Here is a 16,473-nt window from a genome sequence, read left to right on the forward strand (position 1 = left end):
CATCGTCATCCCTTGCCGTATCTGTGTTGGGTGTTAATGTCCACCAAGTTTACTACTGTAGACTAATGTAGACTACGCATTTTTCGGGTCTACTAAACACAGCCATGTATCATGCATATTCCACAATCTTGGATTCTTCCTTCTTAGTTGTGGGTCTTCTATATCACCGACATACAGTAGAACAGACAGTACCATGTCGCTCGGCAAAAAGAAGTGGGCACTTGACGACTGAAGATTAGGATAGCCGGTGAGAAAAAGTTAATAATTGAAGCTGTCAACAGAAACTCAAGTTTTTCCAAGGTTCTTCAAAATGTTAAGTTCTTAATTTAATCAGAGAGAGTTATGGTCCATGTCCCAATATGGCTTCATTCCACGGTTTTTATCCAAGTACTCCATATCTATACCGTAACTATGGTTCAAATGTTGAGATACTCCACTTCGTAAAACTCCCCCCCCCCCAGAATAAACTAAACTACTTTTGGTAAATCTAGACGACTTGTAACCCCTTTAGTTCTGTGATTGGATCCCTGGTATTATTAATTAACTTGTTCAGTACTGGTTGCAAATCATCCGTTGATTCTCACTGGTCTGTGTTTATGATCTAGTCTCTATTTGGGTGATCACCTTTGTCCATTTTGGGGTTTCGTATTGTATTGGTATTACTGACTCTGAATAGGTGCACCTGGGCAATTTGAACAGTCCAGATGTCCACAAGTTCTATGCTTGTGGAGAAAGGGGTAACATTTGAATATGTACACTTTGTAGATAGACCGGATAGACCGGCTTAAATATGGAGAACTAACAGTCAAGGAAATGAGTGCGAGGTTGTTGAGGAATTGTAAGTGACCATACTCTTTCTGGAGTGAACTTGGAAAGCTTCATGATCCACCTACCTAACCTGGACAAGGTATTGAAAATTAGAATAATCATTCGCCAGTAACTACTCGACTCGACTATCGGAATCTTCACCAGAGCCTTCTGATTTCATATGTAATACCAATAACAACATTTGAACCTTTTGGAGACCAAGCTCGCCTCATATATCCTCCCAAGTGCCTATAAAACTTAGCTATATGGCCGCGTTCAAGTTCTTCTAGATCCATATTATATTGAAATTGTAAGATTCAACCACATGGCAAAGTCTGGGGAACCTTCCAAGGTTTGCATAAGTGGACTTCGGACGCATAGATCTCTTCAATATCGGGTACATGTTAAATATAAGCATTGCAGACACATGGGAATGGTTTGTAGAGCTCCACTGGAGTTCAAATGTTCGTTCCAAGGTTGATAGTTCTGTAAATATCCACGTGAAGTGTATTCGTCTCATAGTCTGGGTTGCTCTGGAGTTTTAACTTTGGTTCGTCCCATTTATCTTTGATTCGAGCAGATTGTTGCAGGGTTTTCATGCATATAACATAAGCTGCAATTCTTCATCTGAGGTACTCTCTCCCTGGGAAACGAGGTGTGTTGCAGAATTTCAAGTTATTGAAGCTGAAATTGTTCGATGTGAGTTGCGGATATTACACTGGCTGTTCCAAGACTTGATTATGGAAATCGAAGGCTTGAATTGTTTCATTCTCTACGTCATGATAGTTCCCAGCCCTGGAGGCAGCTTTGAGATTCAAATATCGTGAGATATATACGACTGATCAAGCCAACAAAATGAGACGAGAACTTGAATGGAAGATGGGAACATTGGAAGATTGGAAGAATCCAACAACTGTAAATTCTGATTCATGTCACAACGGACTAGATGGTCACCGATCAGTAAGTCTAAGAAATCAGAATCTCAAATACGTCAATGTGCAATTCTTCGCTAGAAGGAAACAGACAAAGGAAATACATAATCATAAATCCGGATAGTGAAACACTATAACGGCCATGAACGCATTTCTCCATGATTAGAAACTAATCTAATCATCAGAGACAGCAACCTCATCCTCCCACTGCTTCTTCTGTCCCATCTCACGAGCACGCTTAATCACACGCTCAATACCATCAAGACCCATCTTCAGAACATCCATCTTGGGGCCGTAGCTCAGACGCACAAAGTGGTGGCAAGGGGAATCGAACAGATCACGACGCTTAGCCGGGTTCAGATCGAAGAAGATACCAGGAACAACAATGACCTTCTCACTCAGAAGGGCATTGAAGAAGTTCAATCCATCGGAGATGTTAGCCTCCTCAGGGAGGGGTGGGTCAATAGATGTCAGGTCCAACCAGATGTAGAAGGTGGCCTGGGGCACATCCTGGACTCGGAAACCAATCTCGTACAGACGGTTCATAACGTAGTCTCGCTTCTCACGGAAGTGAGATTGCAGAGCCTTCATCTCAGTGCGCACGAGGGATGGCTCCAGCATGGGAATGGCGGCTTCTTGGAAGGGAACGTTCGCACCACCGTCCAGGTAGGAACCGGCGGAGCCGAGCGCATCGACGAACTCCTTAGGTCCGACGATCCAAGCAATTCGCCATCCTGGAAGACGGAAGCGCTTGGTCAAACCATCAATCAACAGGACATCTGGATTAAAAGTTAGTGGGATGGACTGGCTTTTAGGTGGAGAGTATTGGAGACACGAACCATCCTTGTTGACATCAACGACGTTCTCAGCACCACTGATAGTGGAACCATCACAGTCGGTGGTGTAGTTGTATCCGCCGTAGAACTCGTCCAGAATGAGAGTGGCACGGTCACGGCAGATATCCTGGATTTCGGCCAGCTCCTCATGCCCGACGAAGTGACCAGTGGGGTTACGAGGGTTGGAGGTGAGCAGCACTTGAGTACCACGAGCAATTTCCTCGGCGATCTTGTTGGGGTGGATGTGGTAGTGGTCTTCTTGAGCCAGCGGGATAGGAATGGGGGCAATCTATGACCGTCATAGTTAGTATATGCAGTCGCCTAACCGAAATTTCCCTTTTTTCCCCCTAGTATCATAGTACTCACATTCTTGAACAGACTCAACATCTCTGAATAAGCAGAGTAGTCGGGAATGGGGAACGACAGGTACGAGTTACCCAGAATGGCAGCGATACGGATCAATCCCGCACGGCCTCCAGGTACGATACAGACATTCTCCCAGGTATATTGACTCTGCTTTCCTTGACGGTAGTGCTCATTGTACAGACGAGCCACCGCTGCACGCAGAGGCTTGATACCGGCGGTCGGACCGTACTCCCGTGCAGCGGAGGTAATGGGGATCGACGTCGGGCGGGGGAAGCTACCCTCGATCTCGTCATCGGCCTCAGGAGCACCCTGACCTAAGTTGGCCCAGCCAGAGGGATCCTCTGCGTATCCATGCTCACTGGCACGCTCTGTACACCAGACAACACCAGTGGAAGCACGGGAAGCATCCAGACCAGCGTGGGGACGGTGACCTTCGTGGGCGGATCGGAACTGACGGTGAGTTTCGGAGCGTTGTTCTAGAAAATAAACAATTGATTAGTTTTGCCTGCTTTTCATCATTTTGTTCCTTTTATCAATTTGTATTTTCTTTCATCTGTCTTCTTTCCAGCTTCTTTTTTTTGCAGTTTCTTCTACTTCTGTGGAGCTTGTTCTTTGTTATGACGTACCATTTTCAGACAGCCCTCTGCTGACCGAAGCACGGCGATCGCCAGAGGGGCGCAGGATGCTCAGTCTACGACCGGAGAACGACATGCTTGGCTTTGTGATAATATGGATTGATGTAAGGAAACTTGAGTAAGGAGGTTGGAAGAAAAGAGGAATAGACGGTGAAACAAAAGGAGGGGAGAAACTGGATTGGGTTCCCACTATCTCACACCGATGAGGTGGCTCCAGGGCTCCTGTTGTTGCGAATCCTGAGCCACGATTCGACGAAAACACCGCAACCTCCGCAAATGATCACCCGAGCTGAATGGGCTGAAAGTAGGCCCACGTTGCGAACTATTGGACTCTAAATGCCGATTAGAATCCATCTGATCCATTGCTTAACCGCTAAGGATTCCCTGCGCGTTCCTTCATGAACCTATCTGAAACCCCACATCATCGTGTGGAGGTAATACCCGTAGGTCTGGACTGGTGATTTCAAGTCTGAGGATCAGATGAAGATTTGAAGAATTTGAAGAATTTGAAGATGCACACTGTGTGTATATCGTACGATTTATGTACATGCATAGATGCTTAGTAGATGTTATACATACTAGCCCTGCCAAGAATGAATGCCGAGCTTTAAACGGCATCCCGATCCGACATCTGCGCCACATTGAAACTAGATATTAAGGTACAACCTTGGAACTTAAGCTAATCTACTTTGTAAAATGTCTCAGGTGTCAGATATAGATTTTAAATCATCGGATTCTTGTCCGCATGCAGACACTCCCCACAAAGTACAAAAACTAGACTTATCAAAAGTATGCATACATCATAGAAGAAGAAGAACAAGAAGTGCTTCATACATTCATGGACATCGGGGAAAATTGAGATCAAACAAAATATTCGTGCGCTCCCGCCACACATGATCCGGTGAACGGGTCATGAAAAGGATGAAAATAGGAAGTAATTGGGGAGAGGGAGAAAAAAGTGCCCAGCCGGTCACTCCATGCCTCCAACACCGATCATGCCACGTTCAAACTCATTATGCAAGTACCTCCCTTGAAAGTGCCACTAAGTGGAAGAGAAATGGCTCGCTGAAGGAAGAAAATGAAGAAAAAATGAGGAGAGGAACGGAAAAGACAGGTCATCAACTCTCCTAGAGTAGATAGTCTCTGATGCAGGGAAAAAGAGAAAAACAAAAACGGAGGAGAGAGAAAGTGGGAGAGAACAAGCGCAACGGCCATGCAATGATTTCAATGACGAAGATCAATTAGATATGGACGTTCCCCAGGGGAAAATATGATAAAATAAGAGAGGTTCAAAGAGGGCATCTCGCAGGGAGATTGGGTATATTGGAGAATGCCCTCTCGATTTATTCAACCACTTGGCAATAGAGCTCAATTTCACCAACCATGCCTTTGGCCAGCATCTCACGGTTCTGCTCACGCCATTCCATAAAAGCAAGCTGAACAGCTTCATCACTATCGATAGTGACGAAGTCACCATCCTCATCTCGGTAACGAAGACGGACGGTCTTGCTGCCAATGGATCGACTCGTAAACCGGGCCAACTTAGCATCCACCCGATCAATCAGCGAGCGGAACAAGATGTTGGTCGCAATAACCAGCGTAACATAGTTGTCATCAAAATTGACCTTCGCCTTCAGCTGAGTCGGCATAAACGGATCGCCATCGGGCTCTTGACTTAATGGAGATGTAGCCTGTTCTGAGAACTGACCCACCATTCCAGCATCATTATATTCCGGCTCGGTGAAATGCGTAGGATGGCCAGGGTGCGGGTTTGTACGAATGGGAAGCTGCCCGTTTGTAGGGGAATTGTTCTGGCTTCGGTTGACAGGAGCCTTCATATTGGCCATATGAGCCGGGATTGGTGGGACTGGGACGTTATCAACCGTTTGCATTGTATGCGCACCCATGTATCGACGTGACTCGGGCGGTAAATTGTTGTGGTGATGAATGTCAGGACTACTGGCAGAACGCATACGCTGGGCGGTTCCATTCGATTGCGGTCCGGAGAGCGGCGGCAGGGAGGGACGCTGGTTACCACGGCCGTTGGGCTGCGGAGGGGGGAAGTAGGCGGTTGGAGTGGACCCATCTCTGGAGGTCGCTCGGGATAACGCTGGCGCGGTGTAACGATTATTTTCTTCGTTCCAGACAGAAGATGCAGTCGTCGAGTTGGTATTTTGGCGGCCAAACGAGAACCCGGTCGATTGGGAACTAGAACGCGTGGACGGGGTCTCTGTAGGTGAAAAATATGAGCTCATGTTGCGGTCGCTGGGTGACATGTTGCCAGCACCTGAGAACTGTGTATGAACAGAGAGGGTTGGATCAGTGCCCGAGCCCGTGTATCGGGGCCGGCCATTTGCATGGGGTACAGAACCAGTGCTACCACCAGTTGCAGATCGAGTTCGTAGACTGGTGCTGGATGCATTTCGACTCATGGGGAATTCTGAATAGTATGCCCCATCCTTGTTCACATCATCAACTTCATACTCTTGCTGGTATGGATTAGGAATGTTTGTCATTCCCTCCAGGTAAGTGAACTCGCTGTCAGAAGTTCCAGTGTTTCGCATATTACGTCGCTCCGATTGCACTGTTCGTTGAGTATCGATGTCCTTGTACCAAGTGCGCATGGTATCTTCATTTTGATAACGAATAATGAAGTTGTCCACAACGCCTGGATCACCCTTCCAGAAGATCTGGATACGATAAAGACCTAAAAAAAAAAAGAAAACCGGCATTAGATTGTTTTTCCTTTTTGGCTGCTGAATAGCCACTCACCAGGCTTCTGAAGCCACACAATATCGGTGACGTTTGCCATGTAAATTCGACCCTTCAACTGGAGACGGGCTTTTCCTTTTGCTGTAAGGGCTGGCTTGTCTTTGTTCATCATAAGCTTGGTTTTCTGTTTATTCGGGTTGATATCTTTGCAGCAGAGAAGAATGCGCTCGAAGAGGAAAATGTGATACTAAAGAACTTCGAGTCAGCAAATATTTTCTTGAAGATGGAATGCAAAATAGAACGCATTGATTGGTGAGGTCGCACATCTCTCTCGGCGTCCTTGCCACTATCTCCCTTGACGACCGAAAATGTACCGAAGCGAAGCAGTTCGCCAAAGGACTCCATTTTCAAGGTTTTCCAATCATCGACTCGTTCGGCTAGGTCGACTACTGCCGCAGCCAGGTGCTCCTTGTTAATGGCTTCATTTGCAGCGTCAAGAGTGTTTTGGATGGAATCAATTGCAGCTGTGATATCAGCCTGGAGTTGCTCGTCTTCTAATTGTTTGCGCAGTTCCTGTAAAATATCATGAGATGTTAGCTGAATATGAAACACTCCCAAGCTGGGAAAGCGGTGTTCGATTTACCGATAACATGAGCGGGTATCTGGTCAACCGTTGGAAAGGCTTGACAAAGAATCCATTCAGCGTTTTGGCCTGAGCAACCATCTGTTGGAGATCAGATTGACGAGGCGCATCCTTGATCTTATCCCACTCCTTCATGCAAACCTCGTCGCAACGCATTTGATTGGCGATGAAAGGTTCATACTGTCGAAAGGCTTCTTGATGAGATGAGAAAAGAACACCCCAGTTTTGCATTTCCTCAGGGAGAGCATAATGCTGTTCCATTCGGATTAAGAATCGTTGAGCGAAATCCAAGAGGTTGTTGAGGTTCAAGAAGATCTGGTGGCTTGCGTCACCCGTCAGGGCGCCCGTCTCCTCCAATTCCTTCTTAAGTGCTTGAAGGTTTTGCAAATGGTGAACATAATCGCGCTCTGTTTCCAAGAGCTCCTTCAAAATGTGCTCGCGCTTGGTAAGCTTTACAGCGCCCTGCACATGTGCTGGCACATCAGCCACGGATGGTCGCTTGAGTTGTCCTTGCATTTCGAGAATATCAACAACACGATTTACCATCTTGATCACTTTGATGAAACCGGTTGTGCTCTCGCCATACAGATCGGTGATCAAGAAGCAATCCTGCTGGGGAAATGCCAGGTCCTGTAAGCATGCCTGCAGAAATTTGAATGTAGCGGCTTTGGGTCGCTTAGCCTCTGGCACTTTGGCCGGGTCAACAAGTAATGGCTCATCTGGACCAGACGCATTGTAGATGCTGAGTAAAGGATAGCCATCACGAAGACATCCCCATAGTGCCGCCACCGGGTCGGTATTTCCACGTTCGCGATCTTCTTCGTCCATCTTTTCTAGGTACGGTTCAAAGGTCGGTACTTCAGAGAGTCGCCTTTTCAAGTTGACGCAACTTTGATAGATCGATTCACCACCACGCCGGTTGATGATGTTATCCTCGGCAACCGGGATGCCGCTCATCATGGCGGTGTCAATCATGTTTGGTTACCTCGACCAACTTATATGAGTCAGGCCAGCCAGGCTCAGTTGAAATCCGCACAGCAGACAGGGGATAATAAGGATATGATCGAAGAGAGCGACGAGCGTCGAGCCGACGGGATGCCGATCATGGGATAATTCCCGCGATAAGGTTGGGTCTGAAGATGCGGAATCACGGCGCGTAAAGAAGATGGGGAAGAACGTTCGATGAAATTCCGATAAATGGGTAAGGTGTCACCTATGTGTCACCACGAGTGGGCGGAGTCGCTAAGAGTGTATGAGCTGAGGAAGCAAGCCCGCTAAGAAATCCCGGTGACAAGGATGTATATCAACCGAACTCCGAATATTACGGGGACGCGCCGCCACTTCCCAGGTTTCGTCCGAGGGGCGGTGACCAAGGATTCTGAGAGGACAAGAGATAATTTGATCACAGTCTGCGCAAAACGAATCTATCGGTGCACAGAATCGATTTATTTTCCCTCCTCTTGTTTTTCTTCTCCGAGTCTGAAATAAATGCTGCGACCGGGCAGACAGCGACGGAATAAAGAGCGGGTTTTCGAAACCCCCCTTGTCGATAAGGTTTCTGGTCACTAGGACTTTGAGGTGGGAAGAGCAGGGAAGGGAATAGGAAGTTTCAACTTCCAACAAAGTGCATAAGTACACTAGGTACTTAGATCAAGGCCAAAAGACTCAAAATAGAGGGGCAGCGATGATTGAAAAGAAGGAAAGGAGAAGAGGGAGCGGAAGGAGAGGGCTGTTCAGTTACCTAATAGGGTTTAGCGTGTGTTCCATCGGGCGGTGGGATGTGGAGAGGGGCACGAGTCCTTATTTAACTTGAGACGAGGTTTTTATATACTTGGTGTTAATAGAAAGAGGAGAATCAGATGAAAATAATAGATTTATTTGGATCAAAAATGATGGGATTCTTCTAATACTATCTATCAATCTAATATTTAGATTTTCATGGGAAAGATCAGAGCGCTATAATGTACTTTTATCTGCACAGCGCCAAAATGTGACCCCCCTATATATCTCATACATAATATCTGCTGGAACTATCACCTTGCAGTAGTGAGTTTATGGCGTGTATACTAAGTACCTAGTAAGTATCCATAAGGACTCACAGTAACTTTTCCACCTTGTATAGAGCGTAGAATCACTTTTTTACATACTCTCTGTAGTCTTTAGATCACCTCTTCAGCTCATTATGGATCAAAGCACTTGAGTTGCCGTCTTTAGGTATGCCCATACTTCAGCCCATCACGTGATCACCAGTGAATCCACCATTCCATGGCTGTTTGTTGATGGCATCTTCATTCTCCATTCTCTTCCAAGACAATAACTGCCTGAGATTCCATTCTTGGGAATTTTTTTTTTATTTAATTTTGCTGGTCTACTCTGTTCCAAGGTTGTGGACTTCACATTAGTACTCCCTAGTTCGCACTTTCTGATCTGTTCATTCTCTCCCCACCCGATCTATCACTTTCTTTTCGAAGTGGATCCCGCACCTCCGTGACGTGACATGCAGCACGGTGCTCAAGTTGCCTTCAATCACTCAGCTTTTTGCTCACTGCAGGAGGGATCATCCCTCAGCGAAAGCATAAACGCCTATACTTCAATAAAGGTTCCATTTATCATTTCTCAGTGGCTGTGACAAGTTCCCCCCTATTAGGGCTGCACGAAAACTCCCACATTCTGGGACCTCGGAGATCCTGAACCCTCCCCCGAGAGCCTCAAACCACTATCGGTCATCACACTAGCTCAAGCACGTTGCTCTTGAAGTCCTCTCTATAGCACTCATGGAGGCAGAGCAGGTGTCCGATTCCCTTACGCATCCCCTTACCCATTCAACCATTCGCCTCCAAGAAACCTCTTTCTCGACTTTCAGTACTTCTTCTACCCTTTCCCCATCATTCAAGGTAGATGAAGGCTACTCAGACGAAACCCGAAGCCAATCAGACAAAGAGCTGGTGGCGACGGAAAATGTCATGATGCTTCCAGATTGGGTTCTGGCCCAGAGTGAATCTGACAGAGCAGGTAAGTAATTCCCCTGCCGTTAAATGTTGAGGCTGGGTTCACATTCAACCTCCCCAGACTCCTTGGCCCCATTCATTCGCTTATATATTCTTCTTGAATACAGAACTTGCATTCAGTCTACTACGATCGCTTTCAACATCAACTCTCGCCGGAGTGGTGGAGCGCATAAACCCACTGCTCCATATGGATCCGGTCTTCAAGCTACCTCCGGAGTTAACGTTCGAGATCTTTTCCTATCTCGATGCCGCCACCCTCCTTAATGCCACTCTTGCTTCCCGTTCCTGGCGCACTCGAATCCTCGATTCTGGTTTGTGGAAGGTACTATATATCAACGAAGGTTGGCGTGCGGACTTGGGCGCGATCCGGAATTTCGAACAGGAACATCCAGAGCCATTATCTCCTCAAACACGCAGATCACGCCCACTTCATTCAGAATCAGACATCGGAGAACCAAAACACAAGAAGCGTGTTCCACCAACATGGCTGACTTCGCGAAGTACTGAGGGGCAGAGTGTGATCAGACCCAATGGTCAAGCGCATCCTGAACCAGACAACGAGGGTGACCACCACATGGCCGATGTGAACGGCACTCATATGTCACCACCAGCCGACTTGAACATCCTACAACCCGCCTCAATCCCTCAGCCTCCCTCATTGCTCCAGCCACCACTCCAACCATCACTTCTTGTTCGCCGCCCTAACGGAACATCCAAGATCAACTGGGCGTACTTGTATAAGCAGCGTCGCCGCCTTGAAGCAAATTGGCACCAAGGCCGCTTCAAGAACTTCCAGTTGCCCCACCCAATGCACCCGGAAGAGGCCCATCGAGAATGTGTGTACGCTATCCAATTCCAAGGCAAATGGCTAGTCAGTGGCAGCAGAGACAGGACACTACGAGTCTGGGATCTGAAAACCAAGCGATTGTGGCATAGGCCATTGGTTGGTCATGAAAAGTCAGTTTTATGCCTCCAGTTTGACCCGAGCCCTGAGCAGGACGTCATCATCTCGGGCAGTAGTGATCGCTCCGTGATTGTCTGGAAATTCTCTACTGGTCAAAAGATCCATCGCATCTCCGAAGCGCACACTGATTCCGTTCTAAACCTCAAATTTGACCATCGGTATCTCGTGACCTGTTCAAAGGACCGAACGGTTAAGGTCTGGAATCGCAAGGAGCTATCGGTGACCGATGATGACTATCCCCGTATTTGCAAAGGCGGCAGTGCTAATTTCCCTTCACACATTATTGATCTCAACGAGGTAGCACCGAGTATGCTGGAAGCCGGGCTGGCTAACAGCAAGTTCAATTCTCTCGCGCCATACTCTCTTCTTATGGGAATCGAAGGACACGGCGCAGCAGTGAATGCCATGCAGCTCCATGGCAACGAGATTGTCACAGCTTCGGGGGATCGTATGATCAAGGTATGGAATGTGCGCACCGGTTCTTGCTTGAAGACTTTGATGGGCCATGAAAAGGGCATCGCTTGTGTGCAATTTGACAGTCGGCGAATCATCAGCGGAAGCAATGACAACACCGTACGAATCTACGACCACATTTCCGGCGCCGAAGTCGCAGTGCTTCGGGGACACCAGAACCTTGTCCGGACAGTCCAGGCTGGATTTGGCGACCCTCCAGGTGCTGATGAGGACTTGCGCCGGGAAGCCTTAGAGGTGGAGAATGCTTTTTGGAAGGCACAGCAAGAAGGAGCTCCTGTTGATCTGGGTCGACGAGCCCTCCGACGTGCCGGGTATACGTCGAACACCGCCGGATCGCGGGACCCTCGAGATATTTCAGCTCTGGGGGCAAAGATTCCACCAGGGGGTGGAGGCAGTGTTTGGGGCCGTATTGTCTCCGGCTCATACGATGAATCTATCTTGATTTGGCACAAGGATCATGATGGAGTTTGGTCTATAAACCATCGATTGCGCCAAGCCGACGCCATAGCTAATGCATCTGCTGACACTCTCACACCGATGGCAAGAGCTGCTGTATCTGCACAAGCACGTCAGCTACACGCCCAAGCTTCAGGCAACCTGGGTCCAGGCCCAGGTCCAGCAGCCGGACCATCTTTGACTCCAGTTCCAGCTTCCTCTTCGACAAGAAGCGAGAGAGAATCCGAAACTGAGGGTATGAACGACGTGCTGGCAAATCATTTCCACAATAACCAAGTTCCTGGACCTGCTCAGGCCGGTGACGTAGGTCAGCCGCATCAAACAAATGGTCAAGCAACTCCCCAAGCCGATAGAAATACGATTCAGCATCAGCAACAGCAGCAACAGCAGCTAGCCGATGCGCAAATGCAAGCTGCCCAGCAGTTGGTTCCCCATCATCATCACCACCACCACCAACGTCCCCGCGTTGCTCAACCCGCTGTGCCAACTTCAAGGGTATTCAAAGTTCAATTTGACTCCCGTAAGATTGTCTGCGCGAGTGTAGACCCACGTATAGTGGGTTGGGACTTTGCCAATGATGATGAAGATATCATCGAAGCATGCCCATTCTTCGAAAGCTTGTGAAGTTCTCTTCTCCCTTAACATTATATTTCTCGTCTTCACAAAACCTCACACAAATTACGCTTGACATCTTTGATTCACTTGCGCTGAGCGTCCTCAACAATTCTTGCAAACAACTGCATTTGAGCCTTCGAAGAAGCCTTTTGGGGATCTTGCATACATCCACAACCAACCTAATTTCCCCTCCTTTGATCGTCCCTGATGATATCCTTTTACCTAATCCCCAAGTCTTTCCTGCGTCTCCGCTTCATTTCGTCATCCGTGACTACGGCTCTCACATGAAACACCGTCTTGAATATCCTTAGCTTTCTCCAATTCCCCTTGTTTCAGCGATGATCGTCCGTGGCGAATTTGCGGTTACCTACTATTTTTATGCCATTCCACGTCAATATGGCGTAGAATCTAGATCAAATATATGGTCTCTTGAAAGCAAACTTCTTTCTTCCAGCTTATAAGCATAATTCTCCCGATGAACAGGGTGCTGATATAACCAATATTCTGTGTAGCTTTAAGACTCAAACCTTGGAAGTATTAGTTGATTAAACTTGAACCAGACGCTGGGTATAGATACAATTGATACAGATCATAATGATCAGATTAAGAAATGAGGATCAGAAAAAAGAATTATTAATGAGAACTTGAAATCCCAACTCCATCCACCCAATACTGGATATCTAGGGCACAGCCCGATCTGGACCAAACGCTAGTTCCGTATTCTTAATTGTATGCAGAAACATTGATGGGTAGCAGTGTCGACCATAGAGAGTCTCAGTTGTCTAGAAGATAGAACAGTCAGTATAATCTGCCCAGTTGCAAAGCAAACTTCAACAGATTTAAATTCTCACATACCGCCTTGCCCCCTTCTTTCTCCGCAGTCCGATAACCTAACCAACGCCGATACAAATCCTCTGCAGTGTGAGTGGTAAACATGTACGAAAGTCGATACATGATATGATCGTGCAAATGATCCCAGTTCCAGATACTATCCGGACCCCCATTATTATTCTCTGTTGAGCCACGATTGTAAATTCGAGCTAACTCCCGAGGCGTCCAGAGTCCATCCGCGTAAATGGGATGCGGGATATGAACAGCTTTGAGACCGTGATACATAGACCACGATGCACCTGTCATCTCCGACGCAAGTCCTAAACCGCGAGAGGCCTGTGCGTGATGAATTAATTCAAGGAGACGGCGCGAGTATCGGCCCATTGTGATAACAGCTGCCCGTCGTGGAGTCTCGAGTCCGTATCTGAAGTTCCATACTTTGTCGGGGAATGTCCAGGTCGTGTCTTTGGTACTGAAAATTGGGAGGAAGCTGATGAAATCGGCTTCTTCACCAACGCCCCAGGTGTAGTTATCCATCTCTGGTCGATCGACTGGTGGTTCTGGACCTAGAGCTCGGATTCCAGTACCGAAGACGGGGCCCCAGATTGTGGAGCCGGGCTTATCGGCGAGACGCTCGTCAATCAAAGCTGTGAAGTTTTCCCACGGACCGTGGGCACCGGGGGTGTAGAAGAAAGAGTTTCGTTCCCAGAGGTATTTCCGTGGTTGTTCCCTGGCGAAGTTGATGGACCTATCGAGGAAATGGTACACGTTTCCGGTGTGTCGACCATCCATTTCGAGTTGCCAATAGTACTCAAAATTAGGGTACATCTGAGCGAAGATCTGGACAGGCTGGAGGTGTTGTAGGACGGGACTGGAGAAATATATGTTAGCTGGGGTTCAAGTTGAAGTCTAGAGATAATTTAGTGGCCCCTACGTATGCTCCTCAATCTTGGGATACCATGCCTCGAGCAACTTATTGTTGAAGAATAGTGCCATATTTCGAAACTCCTCTGGAATCGTCCTTCGTAGCTCTTCCATTGTTTTCCGATCCGAGAAGATTGGAAGATCGTCATCCTTGACATGAACCAAGATAAACACTTCATACTCAGCCCCAGAGTGCAGTGACAACTCCATGATTAATGCTCGGAGGTATTCGCAGTGGTTGGTCGTCCAAGTCATCGAATTCCACGCCCGAATAAGAACAGCAGATCGTGGATGATACTGTTTCTGCTTCGAATGACTGAGCGGGATATCCGGGCTGGAAATTTTCCTCGGTGGCTCCCTCAAATCAAATGACAAGGGTCGATGATATGAATCATTCATCACTGGAAGAACTTGATATCGATCTGCATTCCTTTCATAGCAGATCTTTTGTAAGTCATACCAGTCAACTGCAGACCAATCCACGGGCTCTGGTCGTGTGAATCCTGGAACATCGTAGAAATGTTCTTGGTCATAGCCATATGCTCCGAAACGAGAGTATCGATCCGTACATACGTCTCCATCCAGTCCCATTGCTTCGTATGAGCCAAAACTGTTTGCTGGAAATCCGACTTGCTTGCCCTTGTATACCATGACCATATCTTCTGGCCGGGTTCGATCGAGATCACGACCGCGAGGGCCGAGACAGGGCTCGAAGTGACCATGGTATTTCCGGCGCCAGCTTCTGCTGTTGTATGATGGGTAGGGATCGTAGATCGAGGGGATCGGGTGGGGCGGGTTAGGGTCAGTGGAGCGATCACTAGTTAGGGTCATGGTTCCACCTCGATAGAACCGATCGTTTCTATACAGCACAATAAATGATTAGTAACAATGGCTCAGAATATGATGAGGAATGAGGTTATCTGGAATTAACAAACCTCAGATCGTGAACATGGCCCATCTCATCTCCTTCACTCTCGCCATCAAGACTGTCAAGAACGAATTGGTAAGATGACGATTCGCGATACTGGCCAGGACGAAGGACGGCGGGTTGATTTGATTGACGCATCCATCGGAATAGAGATATCTCAGGATGAGCAGCGAGCGAAGCGTATGTCTCAATAACCGTAATCAAGAAGACCAGCCAGCCAACCCATTGTAGCCACATTGATCTGCGTGTCGTAAGCGGGTACCGGGTCTTAAACACGACTGGACCCTTTCTGGGCATTGTCAAGATCTTGGCCATGATGAAAGAAAGAAAGGAATGAATGAATGGCTTCCTAGATCATGGTCAGGATGTTGATATTGTTGACAGTGACGCCGAGGAGTGTCAAAGCAAAAAAGGAAAGTGAGTGATCCCCAAACAAGCTGAAGCTGAATTGCGGATTTGAATGAGTGTAATGTCAACAAGATCTAGGTACCAGGAACCCTGTTGAAGTGACAGGTAGGGACACAATCCGAGTCTTGTGGTTAAGATGTCATCACTACGCTGAGTTGACTGCCGAACCCAAATTCGGGAGGTACTACTCTCCAGGCTACTATAAGTCTCAGTTCATGTGGGACGGATTCATTCAACTCTTGTCTATTTTGGAGTTGAGTCTGTCTAATCTTCTAAATTGGATACACTGAACTAGTCAATGTCTCTGCTTACTGTATGAGTTGAATCTTAGAAGGTTCAGAGGTTACCTGGTGTGTGACAGGCCCCCATGGTGTGGTGAAACGTGAGGTATTTTGGGTATGCAGCCAGATAGTGTAGATAATAATGAGAATCGAGAACATAAATAGGCATCAATGGCTATAGAAATGGAAATGGAATTCAAAAAGTAAATTGAAGTCAAGGTGGAGGCACCTGGAATGTGTAGCATGGTAGTATGGTGAATATCAGAGCTGAGTTTCAGACTAATATCGTGGATCATACGACTAGTATACACTGGCACTGGCAAATTTCTGACATTCAAATGTTATATGATCCGGTTCATTATATGCACTCTTCTTATTACTAATTGTGTGCCTAGTAGCTATTAATTACAAGTTAATACTATCTGTGTCCGAGTCACTGGCACTACCTGCTGCACTGCTAGTGAAGCAGCGAACATTTGAAATTGGGCAAGGTATGTCCTTAGCACCCAAGTGTTTGACTAGATGTGTCTACATCCTCTCAGACAGGGATGTTTACATTGGCATACTTAAGTACAGGGCTCAGTCCGAGTTAGTAGCACATCCAGGTGAGTGATGACCTATACATCTTTGTATGTAAGTACCTACGGGGTTAC

General features: G+C 47.2%; 4 protein-coding genes across 4 annotated transcripts; 1 reads left to right on the plus strand and 3 right to left on the minus strand.

Moving 5' to 3' along the window:
* Positions 1 to 1,913: 1,913 nt before the first annotated feature.
* On the minus strand, positions 1,914 to 3,652 carry N7483_004586 (pyridoxal phosphate-dependent aminotransferase; the record flags this gene model as incomplete). The annotated part of the gene is made up of 4 exons (XM_057088023.1): positions 1,914 to 2,518; positions 2,579 to 2,864; positions 2,942 to 3,417; positions 3,568 to 3,652. The coding sequence occupies 4 exons, from the start codon at positions 3,650 to 3,652 to the stop codon at positions 1,914 to 1,916; spliced, it is 1,452 nt and encodes a 483-aa protein (XP_056947852.1).
* A 1,267-nt stretch (positions 3,653 to 4,919) lies between these two features.
* Positions 4,920 to 7,906, minus strand: N7483_004587 (Rho family guanine nucleotide exchange factor CDC24; the record flags this gene model as incomplete). Its single annotated transcript, XM_057088024.1, has 4 exons — positions 4,920 to 6,283; positions 6,349 to 6,535; positions 6,613 to 6,861; positions 6,932 to 7,906. The coding sequence occupies 4 exons, from the start codon at positions 7,904 to 7,906 to the stop codon at positions 4,920 to 4,922; spliced, it is 2,775 nt and encodes a 924-aa protein (XP_056947853.1).
* Positions 7,907 to 9,705: 1,799 nt separating this feature from the next.
* N7483_004588 (F-box and WD domain protein) lies at positions 9,706 to 12,457 on the plus strand (the record flags this gene model as incomplete). Its single annotated transcript, XM_057088025.1, has 2 exons — positions 9,706 to 9,943; positions 10,047 to 12,457. The coding sequence occupies 2 exons, from the start codon at positions 9,706 to 9,708 to the stop codon at positions 12,455 to 12,457; spliced, it is 2,649 nt and encodes an 882-aa protein (XP_056947854.1).
* A 671-nt stretch (positions 12,458 to 13,128) lies between these two features.
* On the minus strand, positions 13,129 to 15,446 carry N7483_004589 (DUF3405 domain-containing protein; the record flags this gene model as incomplete). Its single annotated transcript, XM_057088026.1, has 4 exons — positions 13,129 to 13,230; positions 13,304 to 14,150; positions 14,214 to 15,062; positions 15,139 to 15,446. The coding sequence occupies 4 exons, from the start codon at positions 15,444 to 15,446 to the stop codon at positions 13,129 to 13,131; spliced, it is 2,106 nt and encodes a 701-aa protein (XP_056947855.1).
* Positions 15,447 to 16,473: the final 1,027 nt, after the last annotated feature.

This window comes from Penicillium malachiteum (assembly GCF_028827825.1).
Source record: "Penicillium malachiteum strain IBT 17515 chromosome Unknown utg000002l:1.0-8849297.0:1.0-8852440.0, whole genome shotgun sequence".
NCBI lineage: Eukaryota > Fungi > Ascomycota > Eurotiomycetes > Eurotiales > Aspergillaceae > Penicillium > Penicillium malachiteum.